Source organism: Syngnathus leptorhynchus, chromosome 17 (assembly GCF_054491065.1).
Source record: "Syngnathus leptorhynchus isolate UIUO chromosome 17, UIUO_Slep, whole genome shotgun sequence".
Lineage (NCBI taxonomy): Eukaryota > Metazoa > Chordata > Actinopteri > Syngnathiformes > Syngnathidae > Syngnathus > Syngnathus leptorhynchus.
Window position 1 is genome coordinate 9,064,223 of NC_141211.1, and position 23,529 is coordinate 9,087,751.

The following is a 23,529-nucleotide window of genomic DNA, read 5'->3' on the forward strand; positions in this document are numbered from 1 at the left end:
CGCGTGCTGGTTGGTTTCAGCGCGTGGGCCTGATTGTCTCCTCGCCGTCTCATTCAGTCAATTGCACGACTTCTGGCGTCTGGACTACTGGGAGGACGACCTGCGCAGGAGGCGGAGATTCGTGAGAAACGCCTTTGGCTCTACGCACGCTGATGTGACGCTCAAAAGTCTCGATGATTACGGTCTGTGGTTTTTTTTTCCCCCATCATTCATCGACAGCACGAACGACCGTGCGCGTCTCTGAGATTCCCCTCCTCACGCTCGGCGGCGTCTCGTCCAAACAGGCTCAGGCGACGAGGACAACGGCAGCGTCAAGTCCAAGAAGAGCTTCCGCAGTCAGTCGGCAGCGGCGCAGAACCCGGAGGCCGACTTAATGCTGGAAGGCGATGACGACGCTGTCAGCCTCCTGCAGGAGAAAGAAATGGACAACCTGGCAGGTAAGTCGGCTGGCTCGCCCTAGGCTGGCTCGTGCTCAGCCGGCTCATGCTTGCCGCCCCCCCCACCCCGGTGACTCGAGTGTCTTTTGTTTCTAGTGCCTTTCCGACCCCGACTTTTTACGTCCAGAGGCAAGTTGCGTGGGTTTCGAGACTAACGGCAGAACAGATGATAATCATTCATGCAATCAATCGCATTGAACTTGATCGCGCAAATTGGAAGCCTTTGATTCGATCCCCCCCCCCCCCCAGAATAATTTTTTTTTCCGCTCGGACGCCGAGGTGTCACACTCTGACATCTGTCGGTCAACGCCGTCTTTTCCGGCAGGCCCGGTGGTACTGAGCACGCCGGCCCAGCTGGTGGCACCGGCGCTGGTGGCCCGCGGGACCCTGTCGGTCACCACCACGGAGATCTACTTTGAGGTGGACGAGGACGACCCCGCCTTCGAGAAGGCCGACGCCAAGGTGAGGCTGCGCAAACAGGCGCCATCCACCCGCTGACGGCAAATTGTGCCCGCAGGTCCTGGCCTACTCGGAGGGTCTGCACGGCAAGTGGATGTTCAGCGAGATCCGAGCCGTATTTTCCAGACGCTACCTGCTGCGCAACACGGGCCTGGAGGTCTTCATGGCCAACAGAAGTACGAGGCCCGTCAGCTTTAGGCGCCCGCTCGGTGGGCTCGCGGAAAATATCGAGTGGTAATTTCCCCTCTTTCCCGTCAGCGTCGGTGATGTTCAACTTTCCCGACCAGGCCACGGTCAAGCGGGTGGTCTACAGCCTGCCGCGGGTGGGCGTCGGCACCAGCTACGGTCTGCCCCAGGCCAGGTGGGTTTGGCACGTATCGGGCCGGGCAAGTCGACGTCTCTGACCGTCGTCGTGCTTGCGCTTTGCCCGCAGGCGGATCTCGTTGGCCACACCGCGTCAGCTCTTCAAGTCGTCCAACATGACGCAGCGGTGGCAGCGCCGGGAGATCTCCAACTTTGAGTACCTCATGTTCCTCAACACCATTGCAGGTGAGCCTTGTCCAAAGGAACCTTTCAAGGAACGGGACCGACTGGTTTTTGGCGTCTACAGGGAGGACGTACAATGACCTGAACCAGTACCCCGTCTTCCCCTGGGTGCTGACTAACTACGACTGCGAGGAGCTGGACCTCACCTTGCCCGGCAACTTCAGAGATCTCTCCAAGGTTGAACAGTGTTCTTTGCCAAAAGACACGTTGGCCCGGCACGTCCTTTGCCAGACCAAAATGGCAAAGTTGACGCCAGTTTGACCTTTAGTGGAGGCAGCGCGGTGACTGACTCAAGTGTCTGTCTGTCTGTCTGTCTGTCTGTCTGTCTGTCTGTCTGTCTGTGGTCTCCCACAGCCCGTCGGCGCGCTCAACCCCAAGCGGGCCGCCTTCTACGCCGAGCGCTACGAGACATGGGACGAGGAGGGTGCGCCGCCCGACCACTACGCCGCCCTCTACTCTACGGCACGATCCACCCTCACGTGGATGCTCCGAATTGTGAGTCAAGCGCCGCTGGGTCAGAGAGCTGCTCGCTACGGGATCCAGTCAGACACGTCGTCCAAGTGCGCCTTTGTATCTGCAGGAGCCCTTCACCACCTTCTTCCTCAACGCCAACCAGGGAAAGTTTGACCACGCCGAGCGGACCTTCTCGGGCGTCGGCCGCTCGTGGAGGAACTGCCAACGGGACACAGCGGACGTGACGGCAAGCGGGCCGGCCCGTCGAGGCATTCGTCTCCTCCGCTCCCCTCTTTGACAGTGCTGTGGCGGTCCCACAGGAGCTGATCCCGGAGTTCTACTACCTGCCCGAGATGTTCGTCAACGGCAACGAGTACGAGCTGGGCGTACGCGACGACGGGCTGCCCGTCGGCGACGTGGAGCTGCCCGTCTGGGCCAAAAAGCCCGAAGACTTTGTGCGCATCAACCGCATGGTGAGCCCACCCGAGCCGCCGGTACGGGAGAGTGCGGGTGCGGCGCTCGCTCGCTGAGCTCTAAAAGGCTGGCCTGTCTAGGCGCTGGAGAGCGAGTTTGTGTCATGCCAGCTGCACCAGTGGATCGACCTGATCTTCGGATACAAGCAGCGGGGTCCCGAGGCCGTGCGGGCGCTCAACGTCTTCAATTTCCTGTCCTACGAGGGCGCCGTCAACCTGGACAACTTGGATGCGGCGCAGCAAGAGGTCAGCGGGGCTTGGCCCTTGGGTTGGCATCCCGTCCAGGCGCTCCCTACCTACCTACGCTTGCATGTCCCCCCCCCCCCGCAGGTGATGGAGGCGCAGATTCAGGCGTGCGGGCAGATCCCCTCGCAGCTCCTGATCGAGCCGCACCCGCCCCGATCCTCCGCCATGCACCTGGTGAGACCAACGTTCCTTGCTAAACAAAAACAGAGTCACACCTTTTGCCACTTAACCTCCAGGCTACCTTCATGTAGACTCCTCCGCCCTGGACACCCCCCCACTACCCCCACCCCACCCTGCCCTGCCTCGCCCCTTACTGTCAACCTGCCGGGACCTAGGTCTCCCACTAATCTTGCCTTTTTTCCCTGCCCCTCCTTCCCTCCCTGCTCCTCCTCTTCCTACCCTGGCCTGGCCTGGCCTGGCCTGGCCTGGCTCTCTCTCTCTCTCTCTCTCTCTGTCTGTCTGTCTCACCAGTGTTTCCTTCCTCAGAGTCCTCTGATGTTTAAGGATCAGATGCAGCAGGACGTAATCATGGTGCTTAAGTTCCCGTCCAACTCTCCCGTCACGCACGTTGCCGCCAACACACTGCCTCACCTCAGCATCCCCGCCGCCGTCACCGTCACGTGCAGCCGCCTCTTTGCCGTCAACCGCTGGCACAACACTGTCGGTTAGTGCTCCTTCTCATTCTCCGATGTTTTTTGGGTTTGTTTTTTTGTTTTGCCTTGGCCAAAATGCGGACAAGACAATTGTGGACAAGCCCTCCATGAGTGATCTTAAATCAAAGAGATGGGATGGCACTTTTGATTCATTCGACACGAGGCTCAACTTTAGTCGGAGCGTATCTCGTCGGAAACCTTCCAATCGTATCATCAGAAGGCAGATGCGTCGCGGGAGATGATCGAGGAGTGTTTTAAGTGTGTTGTGCCGGACTCCCTCCAGGCCTACGAGGTGCGCCGGGATACTCCCTGGAGCAGGCTCACCACCTTCCCATCGAGATGGATCCCCTCATAGGTTGGCGTTTTTCTTGTGGTTGCCCGAGGGCGGGAGGGCGAGGTACCGAGTAAATTGTCCGGCCCAATGTGTTCAGCCAACAACTTGGGCACCATCAAGCGGCAGATCACGGACCTGGTGGACCAGAGCATCCAGATCAACACGCACTGCTTCGTGGTGACGGCCGACAACCGCTACATCCTGGCGTGCGGCTTCTGGGACAAGAGTTTCCGGGTCTACTCCACCGAGACGGGTACGAGCCGCGCTTCTGCTTACGTTTGCCGAGCACCTTTTCAAGCCCGAGTCCTCCCCGCCCCGCAGGGAAGCTAACGCAGATCGTCTTTGGTCACTGGGACGTGGTGACGTGTCTGGCCCGCTCCGAGTCCTACATCGGGGGAGACTGCTACATTGTGTCCGGCTCTCGGGATGCCACGCTTCTGCTTTGGTACTGGAGCGGGCGGCACCACATCATCGGCGACAATCCCAATAACAGTGAGCGCCCGAGGCTGCTGACCGGAAGCCGAGGCCTTCTTTGCCAAAACCTTTTTGCCGCAGGTGACTACCCCGCCCCACGGGCCGTCCTGACGGGACACGACCACGAGGTGGCGTGCGTGTCCGTCTGCGCCGAGCTGGGATTGGTCATCAGTGGGGCCAGAGGTAGAACGAACGAACGAACGAACGAACGAACGAGCGAGCTGCCTTGCCTCCCTCCCTCCCTCCCTCCCTCCCTCCCTCCCTCCCAAGGGGGTTCCTGATCTGAATTCTCTCCACATCAGAGGGCCCCTGCTTGGTGCACACCATCACAGGCGACCTACTGAGGGCCTTAGAAGGCCCTGAGCTGTGCCGTCAGCCGCGTCTGATCTCGGTGTCCAGCGAGGGCCACTGCGTCATCTACTACGAGCGAGGACGCTTCTGCAACTTCAGCATCAATGGCAAGCTTCTGGCTCAGATGGAGCTAAACGACTCCACCCGGGTGAGGCTCGGCCTTAATTGCGGACCGATAGCATTCGACGTGCCTCGAACCCCGTGTCCGACCCCCGGCAGGCCGTCCTGCTGAGCAGCGACGGGCAGAACCTGGTGACGGGTGGCGACAATGGCGTGGTGGAGGTGTGGCAGGCCTGCGATTTCAAGCAGCTCTATATCTACCCGGGATGCGACGCCGGCATTCGCGCCATGGACCTTTCGCACGACCAGAGGTGACCTCGTAGGGCCGTTGCCACGGAAACCCATCAGCAGGGAAACACGGGAGCCGCGTTCAGAAGCTGGAAGCTGCCGCCCGCCGCCTGACTTCTTGTCTTTGCCGCAGGACGCTGATCACTGGCATGGCGTCCGGCAGCATCGTGGCGTTCAACATCGACTTCAACCGCTGGCACTACGAACATCAGAACCGCTACTGACGCTGCGGGAAAGCAACTCTCCAGGTACGCGAGAGGACGATTTGAGGTTCTGCTTGCTTTGACGGGACTCGCGCTCTCACACAGGCACGCGCGCACGCACGCACACACGCACACACACACACACGCACGCACACACGCACACACGCACGCCTGAGCCCAAAGACGACACAGCCAACAGAGTGCGGATCGGTCGCCGGTGCTGGCGGATCAGGTTCCGGGTTTGGTGGATTCTGCTTTAACGCTTGAATGAGCCAGACACTCTTTGCCGAGATGATCCACCTTTGGGTTTCTTTGAGGATTTGTCCTCTTTTGTTTTGTGTAAATCCAACTTGGCCTCTTTTTCCTCGAATTGAACGAGAAGGGCGGGCAAGGGTGATGATTTTTCTTTTGCTGCCTTTTTCTTTCTGCATTTAGTGATCGTGGTGTCAAATATGTACAGAATAAGTCTCGCTTTTGCCGCCGGCCCCACGTGTTCACATTATTGAAACAAAAGCAACTTTTTTTTTTTTCCTATTTGCACTTTTTTTTTTTATTATCCTTCCCGATTCGGCTTTCTTTCTGATTGCGAGGCAGCCAATCCTCGGGGGGCTTTAATTGTTCTGAGGACGGGAATTCTTTGTGCATCGATGTTTGTATTTAAACGCTCACGTGTGAAGATTTTACAGCAATATGACGACGAGCGTGTGCATGACCGGCGCGGCGGCCGCACACGCACGTAACTCCAGCCACACACACACACACACACACACACACACACACACACACACACACACACACACATCCAAAAACCAACAAACAAAAAAAGTTTATTATTTTTGGATCTATGAAACCCTGAAGAACTATTGTAGTCATGTTTTATTGCAAAGATGTAAAATATGACGTGTGAGTTGGAAAAAAAATCTGTACTAAAAATAAATTATGCAAAGAATTGAAGGTCTCTGCTTTTTTCTTGACGCATGTCACACAATGTTGCGCTTGGTGTTTTTCTGCGGTAGTTGCCCACAAAGGATTTTCTTTTGGTGCATAAAGGATGTCTTTGGCCACAAGAAAGTAATGCGAGGCTCGTCCATATCGTCCTCTGTAATCCTGCTTTGTCACAAAGCAAAGGTGAGAAGAAATCTTTCCAAATGCTGATTTGCCATCAAATGAACATTTGCACTTCATTCGTCCAAGGTTTTTTGCTGCAGCACGTGTCTTTCTGCGAGTGCACGTGAGCCTCAGGCAGAGACAGTGGACCTCCGCGAGGACGAGGTGCTGCCGTTCTCCACGTTGATGAAGGAGCTTCGAGGCTCGCCGCAGGATGAGGATCCGGACGACCAGATGATGTTCTTCAGCCTGTGGAGGGCGATGACCAGTAGGGTTAGCAGGAACAGCAGGAGGCCCAGGAACAGCCACACGTACACGGACACACCTCCAGCTCTACCGGGAGACGGCATTGATGATCCGGGGACGAACGTGGGAGAGATGTGCCGAAGGGTTTTGTTTTCTACCACTGAGGTACCGCTTTGATCCATCCCGGACATCCCGGCTGCAGCAAAACACTGCAGATCCTCATAAGTGTAAACAAAAAAAAAAAAGAAAGCTGATGTGGTGCATATAAAAAGTCTACACACACTGTGTGTGTGTGTGTGTGTGTGTGTGTGTGTGTGTGTGTGTGTGTGTGTGTGTGTGTGTGTGTGTGTGTGTGTGTGTGTATTTTGCGTGAGCAGAGGCGGAGTGTGATTTAGCAGGCTGTGGGAGGAGACTTCTGCAATCAGTCTCGCTTGACAGGCGGGGACACGATTTGTCAATGACGTGTTGCCGTCGTGGCATTGATGGTCTGAGGGTGGCGTAAGGAGACTTTTCAGGGAACTTTGTCTCTTTTTTACAGGAAGAAACGTTACACCATTAAGGTGAGATAAATGATCCTGTTTTCTCTCATCTTTTGTTCCTCGAGACTTCAAATGACACCAATTGTCTGCGAGCGTATACCGTTTGTGGACTTGAATTTTTGTATGTGCTAAAAAGTGGAAAGCAAACACTTGTCATGCAGGTCGAACCGGGCGAACGTGACAAGTCCAACGCAGCCGGCTGCACCCGTCCTTTGTGGAAATTTACATTGCGCGTTCACTATGCATCAAGAAAAGAACCGAGACTCGGACAATGTCTTGGCTGTCAGTAAAAGCGTAGTGTTTTTCAAATCTTTCAAACCAAGAACCACTGCAAATAATTTTTCGCGTTCACTGTGCATCAAGAAAAGGACTACAACTTAGACAATGTCTTGGCTGTCAGTAAAAGCACTTTGTTGTGCAGTGCTTTTCAAAGCTTTTAAACCAAGAACCAATGAAAAGAATTCCCTGCTGGGTCACATGTGACACGGGCGCATTCACAATTTGGAAAAAGCTGAAGTCATTTTATGCAGTTTGAGCATTGACCTTGTCCTTTTTGTACGTGCCATGAGAGGGAACCCACACGACGAATCATTGTCAAATATGAGTTCTCTTCATGGACGATGTTCCGTGATTTAATGGTGTCATGAATTGGAGTACTTATATATTATAGTATATTATTTGACACGTCTAGTTGGATGCGGTGTTATATAGCGATATGATTGTTTGCTCTTTGTAGTTGTCATTTTATGCACTCTGATGTCATACGGGACCGCTTCAGATTGCTTTTGTCTGATTGTGTTTAGTATTTCATGGTCACCGTATTGAATTTGTGAGTCTCGACAGCATGTCATCGTTGGTAGTAACGCAAGCGGCCTTTCCCTTAGCATGGCAGAGCCGGCCGAGCTGCTGCTGATCAAGGACCAGTACGAGCTGGCCTTCAACTGCCTGAGCCGTGGCCTGTCGTCGGAGGAGGGCGGCGATCACTCCAAGGCGACTGAGTACTACTCCAAGGGCCGCGTGCACCTTGCGCAGGGCCTGGCCGTGCCCACCAGGGGGGAGCGTCACCAGGGGCCCGCCTGGGATCGAGCCCGAGAGCTGCAGCGGCGGATGGAGGGCGCCCTGGGCACTGTCGGCCGCCATCTCTCCGCCACGGCTGCCTCGCAGACACCCCCTCCTGCCCAGAGGCGACGGCTGCTCATGGACCTGACACCCAGTCTTGACCCGGCGCGGCAACTGTACCCCTCCGTTCCCACCGTCCTCCAAGTGCCACCGCTCCCGGAGAGGAACGCGCCACCCGTAGCGGCCCCGGTCGGGCCTCCGGTGTATTCGGCCCGTCCCGCCGACAGCCACCGCAGCCTGGCCGGCGGGCTCGAGAGCGAGCTGCTCCTGATCCCCTCAGGGGTGCAAATGTTCTTCCTGGCCCCCAACGGGCAGGTGAGCACCCTGTCGCAGCCCGGGTATCTCCGCATCGTCAGCTTTGCTGCCTGGCCGACCAATGGAAGTGGGCCCGTCTTCCTGGACGTGAGTGCGCCTTCTCTTGCTCCCCTTTCGCTCTTTGGTACTAAAACGTGTGACGTAGTTGAGTGGACTCCAAATTTCCTTGTTCGAGGGTAAGTGGAGCCCCAAATGTTCTTTGTCATTCTGTGCACTGACTACGTGTATTATTTCTTCCTTTACAAAAGCACTTCTCATCCATATACAATGCCACCCTAACCCATCACAGACTCACCGTAGAACTGGTGAGACTTAGGTTCACAAAACATGCATATCAAATACAAAAGTAACTTGAAGTACTTAACTGTTTAACTCCTTAACTTTGCCATTAAGTTAAAGTTAAGTTTAAGATTAAATTTGTATGAAGTCTGACTGTTTTCTAGATTCTCTTCCCCTGGGGGTTGCCTCCAAATCGTCCAACTAAAAGGACTAAAACGGTTTGTCGCCAAATTTCAATCCTAAAAACAGACTTCACGGTAACAGGAACTGCAGTAAAAAAAAAAAATCTGTTTTATTCAAGAAAATCACGAGGCCCATTAAAAAATGTATCTGCCCCCAAAGCTTTCGCCGCGTCCGCGTCCACGTCCCCCTCCACGAGGGTCTCTTCTTCTGCCGCCGAATCCACCATAGCCACTACGGCCGCCGTAGCCACCATAGCCACCACCGCAGCTGCTTTCTCCCTAGGGCCTGGCATATTCAAGCCTCATTCTGTGACCCTCAAGCTCTGTGTTCTTAATTTTTTCTCTGACTTTCTTTGCATCTTCTTCTATTCGTCTTCTAAACCAGGGGTCTCAAACTCAATTTACCTGGGGGACACTGGAGGCAGAGTGTGGGTGAGGCTGGGCCGCATCAGGATTTCCACAAGAAAAGTGCTGATAAAACATTCAAATGCTCCTAATAAGACAACAGACGGTGTCTTGTGGGATGTCGGCCCAGATCTGTCTAAGGGCATCAGTGAGCTCCTGTAAAGTCTGAGGAGCAACCTGGAGGCCTCTGATGGCCCGAAACATTATGTCCCAGAGGTGTTCTATCAGGTTTAGATCAGGTGATCGTGAGGGCCATTCAGTTGTCTTCCTTCATCCCCCAGATACTGTCTGCATACTCTTGCCACATGAGGCACATTGTCGTGGATCAGGAGGAACCCAGGACCTGCTGCACGGTGCTGAGCAGGGAGCACAGGGCACACTACAGGACGTCGTGCCCTGAGGGCACACTACAGGACGTCGTGCCCTGAGGGCACACTACAGGACGTCGTGCCCTGAGGGCACACTACAGGACCTCGTGCCCTGAGGGCACACTACAGGACGTCGTGCCCTGAGGGCACACTACAGGACGTCGTGCCCTGAGGGCACACTACAGGACGTCGTGCCCTGAGTGCACACTACAGGACGTCGTGCCCTGAGGCCACACTTGTGAAGTCTGTTTCTGGCTGTTTTGGCAGACCTTCACACCAGTAGCCTGCTGGAGGTCATTCTGTAGGGTTCGGGCAGTGCTCAACCTGTTCCTCCTTGCGCAAAGCAGCGGATATCGGTCCTGCTGATGGGATGAGGACCGTCAATGGCCCTGTCCAGCTCTCCTAGAGTAACTGCCTGTCTCCTGGAATCTCCACGCTCTGGAGATTGTACTGGGAGACACATCAAATGTTCTTGCATGTTCCTTTAACGTCTATCATTTTTGGTATACTTTATACTTTCTATTTACATACTTTATCGTTTTATTTTGCACTGTTGGGCAGCTCTAATCTCGTTATACTATGTATAATGACAATAAGAGGCATTCTGATTCCGATCACGGCTCAGCAGTTTTCTGAGCCGGGATCGCTCGTGACCGGAGGCCTGTCATGTCGGTTAACAGCGGGCAGCAACCCCTCCGTCTCGACCGCTGGAGGGCACTTCTGCGCCAGCGCTAGTTTACATGTGTGTATGGTTGCGCAGGTGTGCGGCTGGCTGCACCTGCTCACCCCGAACACGCCAGTGCTGCTGGCCCAGTCGGGCGTCTTTATGCTGCCGGATACGCTGGCGCCGATGCCCGGCGCTTACATCGGCGTGGTGCTGTCCGCGCGGCTGCCCGTTGCCAACCGAGAAATGTTCCAGGAACTGGTGGCACAGCTGACAGACTTCCGGGTGCAGGTGAGTGCGTTCCAAGTGCCCGCCCATTTGCGGGCGGCCATCATCTTGTATTGACAAAATTACTTGGACGACTCCAGACGATTCCATTTTGTTCCAACAGAGTCTGGACGGCGCCGAAGTCATCGACTTGAGCGGCACCGTCCCCCTGGGTCATCTGGCTGAGAATGGCGCCAAAGCGACTCTTCCTATTTGGAGCGAAAAGATGGGCCAGGGAATCGCTTCAGGTGAGCGTCAGAGTCGGGTCAATTTTTGTTGTTTGTCAAAACAACTGAAATAAAAGAAAACATTCTTTGTCTCCCTATTTTAGTTTGTTTGCATCCAAGTCACGACTTGTAAAGTGGAATTGCTCGCAAGTGACCCAAAAGGCCACTCGGTCCCAAAATGGCTAACTCTCTGTGCCTTTTGTGGCTGGCGTTTCGGGTCTGACTTTTCTGTGGCTTTACTCTATTTCATGAACCAGCTCCGGGGGCCGGATTTTTGGGAGAAGCACCGTTCATTCGGGTCCATATTTCTCCAGGGGCGACGCGCTTGGGACACGAGGTGGTCAGAGGTGCTGAAGCCACCACCAGGGCCATTCAGAAGGGGGCGCTGAAGATTCGGGAACACCTGACACCCGAGGACACACCCTCCGAAGTCAACCCGCACGTCAGCAAGGGCCTGCAGGTGGCCAAGCAGGCCACGGGGAGCGCTCTGCGCGTCAGCCAGTACTTGGGTGAGCTGTGGGAAGGACCCACCAGCCGATCCGTGGTGAGAAGCCACCACGTTGCCGTGATGCTTTGCGCTAATTTCCACAGTGGACGGCGTGAGCACGTTGACCGAACATCTGGCGGAGAAGGTGGCCCCTCAGGTGAAAAAGCACGGCGCCAAGCTGATCTCCGAGTCCGTGAAGAGCAAAGAGGGGGAGCCGTCCAACCTGGAGGGAGCCAGATTTGTTGCCTCCAGAAGCCTGCAAGGTGACTGTCGTTCGGGTCAGCTGGGCTCAGCTGGCGGCGGTCACCTCGTGGGCGTAGAGACCACCTCCACCGCAGCCTCACAAAATGTCTCTCCACCCTAATGTGATCTGGACGTCCTCGCCTCAGGGTTCACCGCCGTGTGGACCAGCCTGGAGACGGGAGCCAAGCTCATCGGCCAGAGTGTGTCGTCAGAAACGGTCAACACGGTGACTTACAAGTGAGTTGACCTCGGGTTTTGTGCGCCGCTCTTCCTGATCTCGTTCTGCCGGCCTCGCTTCCGATCGGCGGGCCTCGGCGGCCTATCGAGCAAGTTCATACTGAAATATACCCCCCCAAGTGTGCGATAGCCCCTCCCGTTGTGGCTCGGCTATCCGTCTCAATGTAATGAGATAAATGCTCATCGTCAAATCAAATCAAATCGCGGAGCGCGGTCGACGTTGTTTTGACCTTTTGTTTGTACGTTTGTCCTCCTCGCGGCTAAGGTACGGCAATGATGCGGGCCAGGCCACCGACACGGCACTGCGCTCAGTGACCAACGTGGGCGTGACGGCTTACAATGTGGACAACTTAGGCCTGAAGGCCATTTTGAAGACCACGGGCATGGAGATGGCTAAAGGCATGGCCAAGAGCTCCAAAGGGAAAGAGACGGCGGGGGAGAACATAACGTTTGGGACGCCGTTGTTGTCAACGCAGGGAGCCTCCATGGATAACAAGCAAGTGCAGAAAGACGTAAAGAAGACTTGATCGAGTCCACAGCTGCCGCTTCCACTTCCTCTCTGAGCACACTTTGCTCCTCCGTTGGATCCTTTGGGGAAATTCAAATTGTTTTGATCACATAACTGGAACAATGCTGTTGTTTTCTCTTGCTGTGCCGTGTCTTCAACTCGGGACATTCGATGTTGACCTGCTAAATAGGACAACATTGTTCTTTGAAAAACTTTTGTGCAATATCATAAAGAGGGGGGGGGGGGGATATTAATTGTTATTGTAGCTGCTACGATTTGCAAATGCGTCTTTGAAATCAACTATGTGTCTTTAATATTTGAGCACGGTTGCCTATGTAATGATACACTTTATCGGCAAGCTTCCTTTTTCACAATGGTGTTGCCGAAGCTCCAGTCGACGCCAATGCGGTTAGTTTACTTCACGTATGTTCCACTATTCATGATTTAGTGACGTGAAATGTTTGAGATGTACAATTAAAGAACGAAACAATCAACAAACGGGCCGAATCTGTATCTTTAAAGCGCGGTTACTTTGCGAACCAGCTAGCGAGAAGGGGGTAACCCTCTCAACATATATCCACTCTTTGTTAGAGTCAGGAGGAGGAGGAGGAGGAGGAGAAGGAGGAGGAGGAGAAGAAGGAGGAGGAGGAGAAGAAGGAGGAGGAGAAGAAGGAGGAGGAGAAGGGGGAAGTGAACGAGGGGAGTCGCGTTTGTTCAATAGTTCCCCTTTCTTCCGTTTCGACGTCACCTGCCGCCGGTGGAGGCTGAGGCCGTGGCGAGATTGACGGGGGCGGGCGTCCGGCCGGCCGGCCGCCTGCTCGATTAGCCGCCTTGTTCGTGTCAGTACTTTGGAGTCATCACCATCCTCCTTCCCAAGTGCTTATCGTCAGGCCGCCGACATGAGCGACAGGCTGGGAGACCTCAGCCCCAAGCAGGTTGAAGCACTGCGACAGGTAAGACGTCCTGCTATTATTATTTTTAATGATGATGAACACCCCGAAGCAGCAAGTAAGACTTGAAATTACATTAATTTTGTGTTGTGTTCTTTTTAATGAAAAAATAAGCTGAAGCACTGAACCAGGAAATATACTAAATCATTATTTGTTATCGACCTAAATACCGATATACATTTTGTAATATTTAAACCAAAATGGGCCTAACTCACTGCACCGGGTAAGACGATAAGCATCGTATCGAAAATATACAGTAGTTAAAAAAGGAATAATTTTCGTCGAAGTTTTTTTTTTTTTTTTTAAATATAGTATCGTTGTTTTACCTCAGCGTTCATTACAAATACTATTTTGCAGGCGTTTATAAAACATCGCCAAAAATCAATTCTTATGCAATCAGAAAACCCTGCAAATTGGTTTTGGCATCATATTATTAAATATATATCATGTGAGTCATTTGCAACACAATTTGTCTGTTAACAGCGCCATTGTGGATGTTTTGCAAGATTTTCCAAATGATCTTTTTGCTTAACACTGGGACACTAAAGTGTGCAAAGTAATTAGTCACCCATGTAGTCACAAGCTTCGGCCAAGAGCGAGTGAGAACTGGTTTTGGATTTGCCCCGGGGCCTGGCGTCAAAGCTATTGAGATGGATGGGATGACATCAAATGCACTTTTCCTCACGTGTCCACTTGTCACGCTTTCTTCTTAGTTCCGGGAGAGGATTCAAGACGTTCTTGCTCAACTTCCTGCCCAGCATGACCACTTTCTGCTCCGCTGGCTTCGAGGTTAGCACTTCAGATTGGAGATATCACACGGGTACAACATTGTTCAAAATGCTCCCAACTATGTTTTCAAAAATCAAATGAACTTTGCCGGCCGGCCAAGGGAGCCGATGGAAGCTTGCGCACGAACCCATAGCGTTGCTCTTTCCTGAACACTGTCTTGAAATTCAGAACTTGCTTTGAGTCCTAACGCTCACCTCGTTTAAAGTCTTTGAACTGGTTTCTCCTTGGGGCCCATTTCTATGTGACGTCACCTTAAAAGAGCTCACAGAGAAGCCAACCTTTTGCATCGCTGCAGTTGAGTTGGAGTTCTTATCCTGATTAGCAGCGCAGCGCACAGAGGTTTACCTTGAGGACTCGCTGTGCTTCGGGCTAATCCGCAAGCTAATTGCATTAAAAGGCGCACTCCGCCAACAGAAGGGGCGAAGCAAACGTGACATTTCCAAAACTAATTCTGTTGAATTCCCCCTATTCTTTCTCTCTCTCTCTCTATTTTGCACCATCGTGGCCGCGTGTCATTCAATGTCAGCCGCCGCGTGAGCACGTGACGCGGCGGAGGGCTCGTGCGTTGGCTTCTACGTTGGATCGGATTCATTCCGACAAGTGATATGAGTGCGGCAACTGTTTCAAGCAGATAATGTTCATTTCACACTTGTTGCGTGCTCGTTTTATGATTTGTAAAAGTTTTATTGCAGTCGAAGCGCCAAAGTTAAACACAACCCAATCAAGGATGCAGCTGTTACTTAAATACAAGAAGTACATTTTACATATTCATGTTATTTTTTTTTAACACTCTTAACAATGATACTACAGATGTGAAAATCAAAAGTTAACCACTGATTAGCAACTTTTATAGTCTGTATTTTTCTTTCCTTTTGTTAGCTAGAAACTTCAACGTGCAGAAGTCTGAGGCCATGTTGCGAAAGGTAACATGCACGCTCCTCTCCACACCGCCACTTTTATTTCCCTGTGTGTAGGTGTGATGTTATTGCGACAATGACACTAACAAGTTAAGATGACCAAATAACTCGGCTACTTTTTAGTGTTGTGCTAACAAGAGCGGCAAATGGACAGGCAGAACATGCCGTTGTCGAGTTTGTCTGTGCACTGATAACACAACGACTCCACCTCCTGTTGACGAGGCGATTTTTCCCTCATCTCTCAAATGCAATACTGACAGGCCGGCCACTTCATTAGGTAAATCCTCATCCTACCGTAGCGCAGGGCCACTTTTTTTTTTTTTGCATCCAATACGGACGACTGTAGTCACGGTGATCTTTGGATCTCCCGTCCGATGAAACGCTCTGTCGAGGCGTGGCGTACTTAATGCAGTGGCCCGTGGATGTCTGTTAACTGTCGCGTGCCTTGTTCTTCCAGCACGTCGAGTTCAGGAAGCTAATGGAGGTGGACGGCATCATCAGTGACTGGCGGCCTCCCGAGGTGACCAAACAGCAGCAACGAGCGAGCCCAACAATCGCAACGTCCTGACAAGCGTATCGACAACAAATGCGAGCAAAATAGCTCCAGAATCCCACATCAGGCCCCAGATGGGAAAGGGAGCAAACTCGTCACCGCCGTTTCTTGCACGCAGGTGATCGAAAAGTACCTGTCGGGCGGCATGTGTGGCTACGACCGCGACGGCAGCCCAGTGTGGTACGACGTGATTGGGCCCATGGACCCCAAAGGTCTGTTCCTGTCCGCCTCCAAGCAGGACTTCATCCGCTCCAAGATCCGTGACTGCGAGATGCTGCAGCGAGAGTGCCTGGCGCAGTCGCGAAAGGCGAGTGTGCCATGGCGACGAGGCGGGAGGCTAACGGCTAACGGCGCGTGTGTGTGTTGCCATCCAGTTGGGCAAGACAGTGGAGTCCATCACCATGATCTACGACATGGAGGGCTTGGGACTCAAGCACCTATGGAAGCCTGCCATCCAAACCTACGGAGAGGTGAGGCTCCTCATCCGGGAGCACGCTTGAACCGTCAGGCTCAGACTCGCTCTCACCGGTGCATGTTGTGCTCTCTTCAGATCCTGCAGATGTTTGAGGACAACTACCCAGAAGGCCTCAAGAAGCTTTTTGTCATTAAGGGTAAATTGGGACAGGGAGTCGTCTCCTTTCCCAACTTCTAATGCTCACGGAACCAATTGCGCTCCCGTAGCTCCCAAACTCTTCCCGGTGGCCTACAACCTTGTCAAGCACTTCCTGAGCGAGATCACGCGGCAGAAGATCTTCATCCTGGGCGGTGAGACGCGCGCAAACAGTCCGAGATGCCTCGCAACCTGACGCCCTGTGTCCTCCCTCCGCCGCAGCCGACTGGCAGCAAGTGCTCCTGGGGCACATCGACGCCGAGCAGCTGCCCGTAGTTTACGGCGGCAAACTGACGGACCCCGACGGAGACCCTCGCTGTCGGACCCGCGTGAGTTTGGATCCATCTGCCTGCCCCCTTAGGCTCGGGCTCTGTCATTAGATGAGCGCCGTCTGCTTGTTACGCGTACATTGGGTGTTGCCGGCAAACGCTCCCCCCCCTCCCATCACTGCTGTTTTTTTTTTTTTATTGCCTTGACCCAACCCAACAGTTTGCATCGTGAAACTCAACGAGCTTGATGTCAAACGCCCTCAATTGGTGACCCCAAATAACCTCCACGTCGCCAATCTTGTATAAGAATAGAACAGAATCGATTGCTTGGTCGTCGATGTAAAACAGGTTTACCAGTTCACAAACTGTCAAAGAACAGAACGGGTCATCTCGACATGAGGAAATTGCACGAGAGCAAAACCAGCAATCTGCACCCGCTTCCTGGCGTAGATGCGTAACAGCTTGAGTTAGCGGTTTGAAGGGGCTCGGCGCTCTCAGCTTGCTTGTACCTCGCAGCTCGCTCACAGCTTGCGTGCGCCAGGGCCGTCGACATGGCTGCTCACGCTGCTGCTCTTTCACTGTTTCTGTAGATAATGAATCGGGCCCGCGACAAGTGAGGCACGGACATTGGAAGGCTCGGACTTTTTCTTTTTTCTATCGTAACCTAGCCTGATGTGTCGTTAACTGCGTGACACCAACCTCGATGAGTCATCGCCTTTTGAGAATAGTCTTCATTCAACCTTATCCTTTTGCACCATTACAGGTGATTTGTTTTTGATCATTTGCTTGTTTTCATTTCAATTGCTGAACATGGAATACTCTTTCGTTGGACACAGTTATGGCTGCACTAAATGAAGTCAAAGTCCGCTTGATTGTCAATTTCTTCACGTTAAGACACACAAAGAGATGGAAATGACGTTTCCCACCGTCCCACGGTGACTAGACACAGTACACGACACTTACAATCAAATAGCACAAAGAGTAAAAACCAACAGACAAGAGCAACGAATAAGTAATGAGCAAATAACCCGAATAAAAAAATAAAAAAATAAATAAGAGCAGCAAAATGGAGCAAGCGTGCTAATAGCAGACAGCCAGATCATAGCGCAAAAGAACAGGACGTTATGCAGTCGAGGGGGGAGGGAATTCAGGATCCTGACAGCTTGGAGTATGAAGCTGTTTTTGAGTCTGGTGGTGCGGGAGCGCAGGCATCTTTACCTCTTCCCAGAGGGCAGAAGTTCAAACAAAGAGTGAGCGGGGTGACTCACATCGCACACAATCGCGGCTCCCTTCAAGTCCATGTATTTCCTAGGCACCAAGTTGCCACTTTTTTTTTGGGGTCATCACACATTCATCCCGTCATATGCGGGAATGGAACTCACAGTGTCACACACAAGACAGGCAAGTGCACCCCATCGACTCCCCACCTTGGCAATACTTGCTGACTGTGTCTCGATTACAGATAATTCGTTTTTGGTCATTTGATTGGTTTTATTTTAATTGCTGAACACGGACTACTTTTTCCATGGACACGGTTATGGCTGCACTAAATGAAGAAGCCCCCCTCACTTCAATGTAATTCCTTGGCAACAAGATGCCGCCACGGCAGTACTTGTTGACTGTCTCGAGATGAAGAAAAAATACACATCATGGAGAATGTAAAGTGAAGATGTGAAATTCGCACTGAATAATTTGCACTCTGTAACCCATACCCCCCCCCCCCCCCCCCCCGCCCTTTGGTAAAAGATTGTCCTATTTTAGTCGCACACTTTGTTAGGCAAACCAAGCCAGTAAACATGCATACAAATGGCGATTTCTTCATGTGAGTAAAACTTTATATTTCTACTCCCTTGCCCCCTTCCCACCACCACCACCACCACCACCATAAAAGATATACTTGCCGATTTTGCCCATTTTTTTTTCTCTCCTGCAGATCAACCACGTAGGTCCGGTCCCGCCCTCCTACTACGTACGGGATCACGTGTCAGTGGAATACGATCAGTGTTTGACTGTCTGTCGAGGGTCCACGCGACAACTGGATTATGAGATTCTCTTTCCGGGATGCGTCCTTAGGTCGGCCGTTTCAACCGCATCGTTCAATAATGACGTTTTGAAATTTCTAGCCCCCAAAATCAGCACTAATTTGTATTTATATACTTGATTGTTGTCCTGTTGGCGATACGGTGCATGTTTTATACTGGACAAAGCCATTTGCATATGTACCGCTTTTCGTTGTATCCAAAAACATCTTTAAATTTCCTTTGTGTTTTCACTTGTAACGCCAGGTGGCAGTTTTGCAGTGAGGGTGCCGACATTGGCTTCGGCGTCTTCCGGAAGGCCAGAACGGGCGAGTGGAAAAAGGCGGCCGAGATGGAGACAGTGGTGCCGAGTCAGCGCTACAATGCTCACCTGGTGCCCGAAGACGGCTCGCTGACATGCGAGCACCCCGGCGTGTGTGAGTGCAGACGACTTTCGTGGCATCATAAAAGTGAACCAAAATCAATTGAAGTGATTTGACAATTCCAAACGCTGCCCCCGTTGTGTAATTGTGTGTGCAGACGTGCTGCGATTCGACAACACGTACAGCATCTTCCAAGCCAAGAGGATCAGCTTCACGGTCGAGGTTTTGCTGCCAGACCGCTTGAAGACTCGACAGGCCGCTGCGACGTCCAATCAAAATGAAGACTCAACAGAAAGCACCCAATCGTAACCAAAAGGGGTATTGGACCAGCGCACCCGAGAGCCGAACAAACAGTAATAACGGTATTATAATAAAATGTAACGAGAATACGGTATTTGTTTGATTTGCAAGTTTTCATTTTGCTTTGTTTGTTTAGCTACAAATTTTACTGAGTCCAAGAGATTTGTTCAAGGTAGTAGTAGTATACTCATTTTAAATAAGAAATTAAAATGGTGTCCAATTTTTGACAAAAAATGTTCACTTTGTTTTGGTCGATTAGTGTCCGTATTTGGATATGTCATCAACATTTCCCAGCTCAGTGGCCTAGTGGTAGAGTGTCCACCTTGAGACAGGAAGGTTGTGGGTTTCAAACCCTGGCTGGGTCATACCAAAAACTAGAATAATGGGACCCATTGCCTCCCTGTTTGGCACTCAGCATTAAGGGTTGGAATTGGAGTGTTAGATCACCAAATGATTCCCGAGTCCGGCAACACTGCTGCTCACTGCTCCCCACTCTCTCCCCCAGGGCAGGGCAGGGCAGGGCAGGGGATGGATCCAAATCACATGGACAAATTTCACCACACCCAGATGTGTGTGTGACGATGATCATTGGGACTTTACAAGGAACGCGCGATGTTGTTGTTGTTCTTAAACCATTAAGTTGTGTTGAACTGGTCGCTTTCGTAGCAACAAATAAACGGCTTTGCCTGGAACTTTTCTTTTTCTAGCTAGTTGCACTTTCACTTGACGCGTTGGCACTACGTCTCCATGTCTCCCAAAAGAAGGCATCGCCTCCTTGTGGCAGCACCAGCGCTACACAAGCCACCGGAAGCGGCCGTTTCTATGGAAACCAGGTGGCACCAACTTTTTCTTCCCTCTGTTAGGCAATTTTAAAAAATGGACAAAGATCATTCCAAATATGACATGGCACGCCTGCGCATTGAACTGGAGCAAGAACGAGAAAAGAAGTGAGTTCCTTTTTACCATTTGATTTCCCCCTGTGTTTGTACCTCCCCACCCCAGAGACTTTTGGTGATTTAAAAAATGAGCAAAGATCGTTCCAAATATGACCTGGTACGCCTTCGCATTGAACTGGAGCAACAACGAGAAATGAAGCGAGTTATTTTTTACTATTTGATTTCCACCTGTGTTTGTAACACTCGTTGAACTGGAGCAACAACGAGAAATGAAGCGAGTTATTTTTTGACGATTTGATTTCCACCTGTGTTTGTAACCCCTCCAGAAACATGCTGGAAGAGTCGGTACGGGACCTGCGGTGCACCACGAGGGAGCTTCAAGACAGACTTCACGGTGTCGACGGGGAAGGTAACAAGTAAGAAAAGCTTCTCGACGTCAATTTGCGACGATATTTTGTGCGCTTGCGTTTGTTTGGGCTAGACAACGAATGGAAGACCAGATATGAAACTCAGACTGAGCTCAACGCACAGCTACAAAGGCAACTCGCTCTTGTCCACGAGAGGCTGGAAGACCTGCGTGGGAACCCAGTGGGTGAGATGACGCTGGCTTAGAATGAGGATGGATGTAAATATCTTCTGTCTTGCTCTCTACGTGTCAGAGTAGTTGGGCGACGTCGCCACTTCTTGGGATTAAGACTGCAACATTTTTGATTGATATGAACAATTGTTAAACCATTTAAATGGTTTTGGGCGATACCGTGAAGTCCACTTTGTTCATTATACAATTCATGTTTTCGAGCCCTATCACAAATGGCCAAAGTGCGCGAATAGTCGACGCCCTCTACCAAAATTGTTTTGTAATTGGAGGTCACAAGATGGCGGCTTTACAAAGCACCGAAAATGAAGAGCGCCATACGTCGAGCGTGTCCACAGTCTACAGCGGTTACCTTAACAACTGTCTTCGTCGTTTAAGTTATTCAACACAAACATTTTAAATCAGACTCATCAATGATATAAGAACAATTTTTTTAATCCACTTTATTACCGTATTTTTCGGACTAAAAGTCGCTCCAGAGTATAAGTCGCACCAGCCATAAAATGCACAATAAAATGAAAAAAAAAAAACCATATATAAGTCGCACCGGAGTATAAGTCACATTTTTGGGGCAAATGTATTTCTCAAAATCCAACACCAAGAATAGACACGATCCAGCAACAAAGGGCTAAACTATACGGTTTGCTGACGTGATATATGCGCAAACAAGGAGCTGAGAACGGGCCTGACGCAACATTCAGAGTTATTCAAATAACTATTACATAAATAACACGTATATCAAACCATCTGTGTCACTCCAATTCATTAAATCCATCGATCGTCCTTTGTGTAAACAATGCCGCGTATGCGCCGCGTATGCGCCGCTGACGTCGGACTCGTCGTGAGTTGCAGTTCTAATTATTCCACAGACCCATATAATGATATATAAAGTATATATGTCACCCAAACTATGAAAAAAGCCGCGACTTATAGTCTGAAAAATACGGTACTACACCCCGTTTACTGCGATTCCACTTTCGATGACAGTGGCAGACTTCGACAATCTGAATGCTGCGAGCAAATTCACACAAAGTTCAATGCAAGCGTTGGGTCGTGCTTGGTGCATTGTTCTTCTTCAAACGTGATAGAACAAAGGAATACGTGGAAACAGCTCGTCCTTCAATCTAATGAGCTGTACCTAATTAAGTGGCAAGTGAGCATGTAAGATTTTCTTTGTATGTGTGCTAGAATTTGTGTTGTTTTCCCCAGACCGGCTGGCCTCTATCCGATCCTACGATGACATGCCACCGGTGAGTGTTGCCTTTCTTCATCCTGCCAGCGGAGGGCGTCAGTCGCACAATAAAGGACAGAGAATTTTGGGAGCCGCTATTTCGTCTTCTCAGGAGTCGCTGCGGCATCGCCTCAAGTTGCTCACCGACGAGAAGTCAGGCCTGCAGAATCGACTGGCCGACTGTCGTGTTAGGATTGAACTAGAGTCAAAGGTCAGTGGGACCGAGTTGCTGCATTCCATCCAACTGCTTAGTACAATCTCTGCAAAAAAAAAAAAAATTTTTTTTGGGGGTGGCAATCAGGCATTCCATAAAACTAACGACGAGAGGCGAGCGTACCTCTCGGAAATTGCCAAGGTAAGCGCACTCCTCCGCCCGCATGTTGTTGACAACCAAGCTGGCGCGCGGAATATGTTCTTCTGCAGTTGTCCTCCACCGTAGATGACCAGCAGAGGCAGTACTCCAAGCAGCCACAGAGGGCCCCAGAGAGCAAGCTAAGGTATGACACCAACGTAGGAATGAAAAAAATCACTTTGATTGCGCTAAAGCGCTGTCTGATGTAAAAGTATCACTTTGTTGTCTTGCGGCATCCCTCTGCCAAGGAGCTTTGTTGACATGAGTCGAGTCGAGTTACATGTCCACCATCTTGTGGCATCTATAGGACATTGCGAACCTTTTTTGGGGGGGGCAGGGGCAATTATGCACACATTTCTGGCCTGGTTTTGCACAAATTGCGCAATACCCAAATCAAATGGATTGAAACTCTTTATTTCATCAATCTGATTGATTTGGAATGAAATGTAACACTGGCCGGTAGCTAACCTTTCCCGACGCCGTGCGTGTGCAGAGCCAAGCAGCCGAGCAGGAAGTCCGAGGCCGACGCCAAGAAGGGAAAAGCTCTGGAGTGTGACGGGGGAGGTGCCAGAGGCGAGGTGAGGAAAAGCCTCCTCAGAAACAGGTTGCCCATCCTCAAGCATCACGTGAAACGCTGACTGAGGTGGAAGCAGAAAACATTAACACACACGCGGCAGCAGAAGATATGATTCAATGAAGCCCCCCGTCCATATTGCGATTCCGATTCTGTCAGTCAAGGTCACCTTGGCATGATTTTTTTTTCAACTCGCATAAGAAATAAAATAATCTAGATTAGTCAGAAGGGAAGAGAAGTTTCTCAACACCAAATTGGTCAAACCCCAGGGCATATTCGGACATTCTGTCTCCGTGTGTTGCTGTACCATTTGCAAACACTGCCACCTAGTCTTATCTAGCCCACTGGTGTCAAGGCCCGCCACATCATTTGATGTGGCCGGCGAAGACAAATTGTGCATCAAATTCATGTCATTACTAGAATTGCAAATTGTCTTCACTTTTAATATATATATATTTTTTCAATATTTGACCAGTTTTTACTCGTCTGATTTGAAAACGAGTTATTTGTCAGTTTGTTTTGTAGCTTTTACTGTATATAATATGAGGTGCTCATACATTTATTTGGGTTGACAGTCACAATGGCCCTCCGAAAGAAGCTATGACTACGATGCGGCCCGCGAAAAAAAAATGAGTTTGACACCCCTGATCTTGCCTGTCGATGGTATTTTGCATTGTGTTAGCATGAAGCTCGCAGCCATTCCAAGTTGCGGCCTTGTTTGTAATATACGATGTGTATTTCTCTCTGGTTCTGTGTTTAGTTTGATGCTTGACTAATAAAGTGGTTAGAATTGGCCACCGTCTGGCAAAGCTCTCTCTTTCTCTCCCTTCTCTCTCGTGTGTGTGTGTGTGTGCGCGTGCTGAATGGGGATCACGACAAGAGTGACGTGCCTGAAGAGGAGGAGAAGGAGGGGTGGAACCTG

The 23,529-nt window shown here is 51.2% G+C and overlaps 5 protein-coding genes across 11 annotated transcripts in view; 4 read left to right on the forward strand and 1 right to left on the reverse strand.

Moving 5' to 3' along the window:
• nbeaa (neurobeachin a) overlaps positions 1-5,776 on the forward strand; it is a 31,911-nt gene extending 26,135 nt beyond the window's left edge. For 2 of the 3 annotated variants that reach the window (XM_085936692.1, XM_085936689.1), the window contains 20 exons: positions 58-182; positions 285-437; positions 763-899; positions 955-1,072; positions 1,155-1,257; positions 1,330-1,445; positions 1,507-1,619; positions 1,797-1,937; positions 2,023-2,142; positions 2,216-2,368; positions 2,450-2,614; positions 2,699-2,788; positions 3,086-3,278; positions 3,551-3,622; positions 3,699-3,854; positions 3,923-4,093; positions 4,157-4,258; positions 4,378-4,574; positions 4,646-4,797; positions 4,908-5,776. In XM_085936692.1, the coding sequence (XP_085792818.1) occupies positions 58-182; positions 285-437; positions 763-899; positions 955-1,072; positions 1,155-1,257; positions 1,330-1,445; positions 1,507-1,619; positions 1,797-1,937; positions 2,023-2,142; positions 2,216-2,368; positions 2,450-2,614; positions 2,699-2,788; positions 3,086-3,278; positions 3,551-3,622; positions 3,699-3,854; positions 3,923-4,093; positions 4,157-4,258; positions 4,378-4,574; positions 4,646-4,797; positions 4,908-4,998 (2,668 nt within the window). In that variant the 3' untranslated portion in view covers positions 4,999-5,776. Of the gene's footprint in view, positions 1-57; positions 183-284; positions 438-762; positions 900-954; positions 1,073-1,154; positions 1,258-1,329; positions 1,446-1,506; positions 1,620-1,796; positions 1,938-2,022; positions 2,143-2,215; positions 2,369-2,449; positions 2,789-3,085; positions 3,279-3,550; positions 3,623-3,698; positions 3,855-3,922; positions 4,094-4,156; positions 4,259-4,377; positions 4,575-4,645; positions 4,798-4,907 lie in introns of all 3 variants that reach the window. The other variant, XM_085936691.1, reaches the window with a different exon arrangement.
• sertm1 (serine rich and transmembrane domain containing 1) lies at positions 5,611-6,568 on the reverse strand. Its single transcript, XM_085936715.1, has one exon. The coding sequence runs from the start codon at positions 6,519-6,521 to the stop codon at positions 6,216-6,218; it is 306 nt and encodes a 101-aa protein (XP_085792841.1). The 5' UTR covers positions 6,522-6,568; the 3' UTR covers positions 5,611-6,215.
• Positions 6,454-12,722, forward strand: sparta (spartin a). Of its 3 annotated transcripts, XM_085936703.1 has the most exons (9): positions 6,454-6,557; positions 6,708-6,890; positions 7,754-8,390; positions 10,298-10,492; positions 10,593-10,716; positions 10,953-11,204; positions 11,287-11,445; positions 11,572-11,662; positions 11,928-12,722. In XM_085936703.1, exons 3-9 carry the CDS (start codon positions 7,755-7,757, stop codon positions 12,187-12,189), a joined length of 1,719 nt encoding a protein of 572 aa, XP_085792829.1. In that variant the 5' UTR covers positions 6,454-6,557; positions 6,708-6,890; position 7,754; the 3' UTR covers positions 12,190-12,722. The 3 variants fall into 3 exon arrangements, with proteins under 3 accessions (XP_085792829.1, XP_085792830.1, XP_085792831.1); XM_085936704.1 differs by lacking the exon at positions 6,454-6,557 and having other exon boundaries at positions 6,692-6,890; XM_085936705.1 differs by lacking the exon at positions 6,454-6,557 and having other exon boundaries at positions 6,756-6,890; positions 11,010-11,204.
• Positions 12,723-12,797: 75 nt separating this feature from the next.
• On the forward strand, positions 12,798-19,574 carry LOC147043677 (SEC14-like protein 2). Of its 3 annotated transcripts, XR_015068779.1 has the most exons (13): positions 12,798-13,123; positions 13,834-13,909; positions 14,789-14,832; positions 15,284-15,346; positions 15,498-15,686; positions 15,754-15,849; positions 15,930-15,990; positions 16,061-16,144; positions 16,212-16,318; positions 18,192-18,331; positions 18,544-18,713; positions 18,817-19,021; positions 19,465-19,574. XR_015068779.1 is itself a non-coding variant. In XM_085936706.1 (12 exons), the coding sequence occupies exons 1-12, from the start codon at positions 13,070-13,072 to the stop codon at positions 18,966-18,968; spliced, it is 1,236 nt and encodes a 411-aa protein (XP_085792832.1). In that variant the 5' UTR covers positions 12,799-13,069; the 3' UTR covers positions 18,969-19,561. The 3 variants fall into 3 exon arrangements, 2 of the variants coding, with proteins under 2 accessions (XP_085792832.1, XP_085792833.1); XM_085936706.1 differs by having other exon boundaries at positions 12,799-13,123; positions 18,817-19,561; XM_085936707.1 differs by lacking the exons at positions 12,798-13,123; positions 13,834-13,909; positions 14,789-14,832 and adding an exon at positions 14,859-15,103 and having other exon boundaries at positions 18,817-19,558.
• Positions 19,575-19,696: 122 nt separating this feature from the next.
• On the forward strand, positions 19,697-23,403 carry ccdc169 (coiled-coil domain containing 169). The gene is made up of 9 exons (XM_085936714.1): positions 19,697-19,792; positions 19,962-20,053; positions 20,182-20,264; positions 20,337-20,447; positions 21,660-21,700; positions 21,794-21,892; positions 21,983-22,036; positions 22,105-22,178; positions 22,527-23,403. The coding sequence occupies exons 2-9, from the start codon at positions 19,983-19,985 to the stop codon at positions 22,669-22,671; spliced, it is 678 nt and encodes a 225-aa protein (XP_085792840.1). The 5' UTR covers positions 19,697-19,792; positions 19,962-19,982; the 3' UTR covers positions 22,672-23,403.
• The last annotated feature ends 126 nt before the right edge of the window (positions 23,404-23,529 follow it).

What these genes read in the sequence shown, in the direction of transcription:
- sertm1 (XM_085936715.1), bottom strand. Translation starts at nt 6,521, where the DNA reads ATGTCCGGGATGGATCAAAGCGGTACCTCAGTGGTAGAAAACAAAACC.
- sparta (XM_085936703.1), top strand. Translation starts at nt 7,755, where the DNA reads ATGGCAGAGCCGGCCGAGCTGCTGCTGATCAAGGACCAGTACGAGCTG. An exon ending in TGCCTCCAGAAGCCTGCAAG is followed by an intron (nt 11,446 to 11,571) that starts GTGACTGTCGTT and finishes TCCTCGCCTCAG; the next exon opens with GGTTCACCGCCGTGTGGACC. An exon ending in GTCAACACGGTGACTTACAA is followed by an intron (nt 11,663 to 11,927) that starts GTGAGTTGACCT and finishes CTCGCGGCTAAG; the next exon opens with GTACGGCAATGATGCGGGCC.
- LOC147043677 (XM_085936706.1), top strand. Translation starts at nt 13,070, where the DNA reads ATGAGCGACAGGCTGGGAGACCTCAGCCCCAAGCAGGTTGAAGCACTG. An exon ending in TCTGCTCCGCTGGCTTCGAG is followed by an intron (nt 13,910 to 14,788) that starts GTTAGCACTTCA and finishes TCCTTTTGTTAG; the next exon opens with CTAGAAACTTCAACGTGCAG. An exon ending in ACCCTCGCTGTCGGACCCGC is followed by an intron (nt 16,319 to 18,191) that starts GTGAGTTTGGAT and finishes TCTCTCCTGCAG; the next exon opens with ATCAACCACGTAGGTCCGGT.
- ccdc169 (XM_085936714.1), top strand. Translation starts at nt 19,983, where the DNA reads ATGAGCAAAGATCGTTCCAAATATGACCTGGTACGCCTTCGCATTGAA. An exon ending in GAGCAACAACGAGAAATGAA is followed by an intron (nt 20,054 to 20,181) that starts GCGAGTTATTTT and finishes TAACCCCTCCAG; the next exon opens with AAACATGCTGGAAGAGTCGG. An exon ending in GCCCCAGAGAGCAAGCTAAG is followed by an intron (nt 22,179 to 22,526) that starts GTATGACACCAA and finishes GTGCGTGTGCAG; the next exon opens with AGCCAAGCAGCCGAGCAGGA.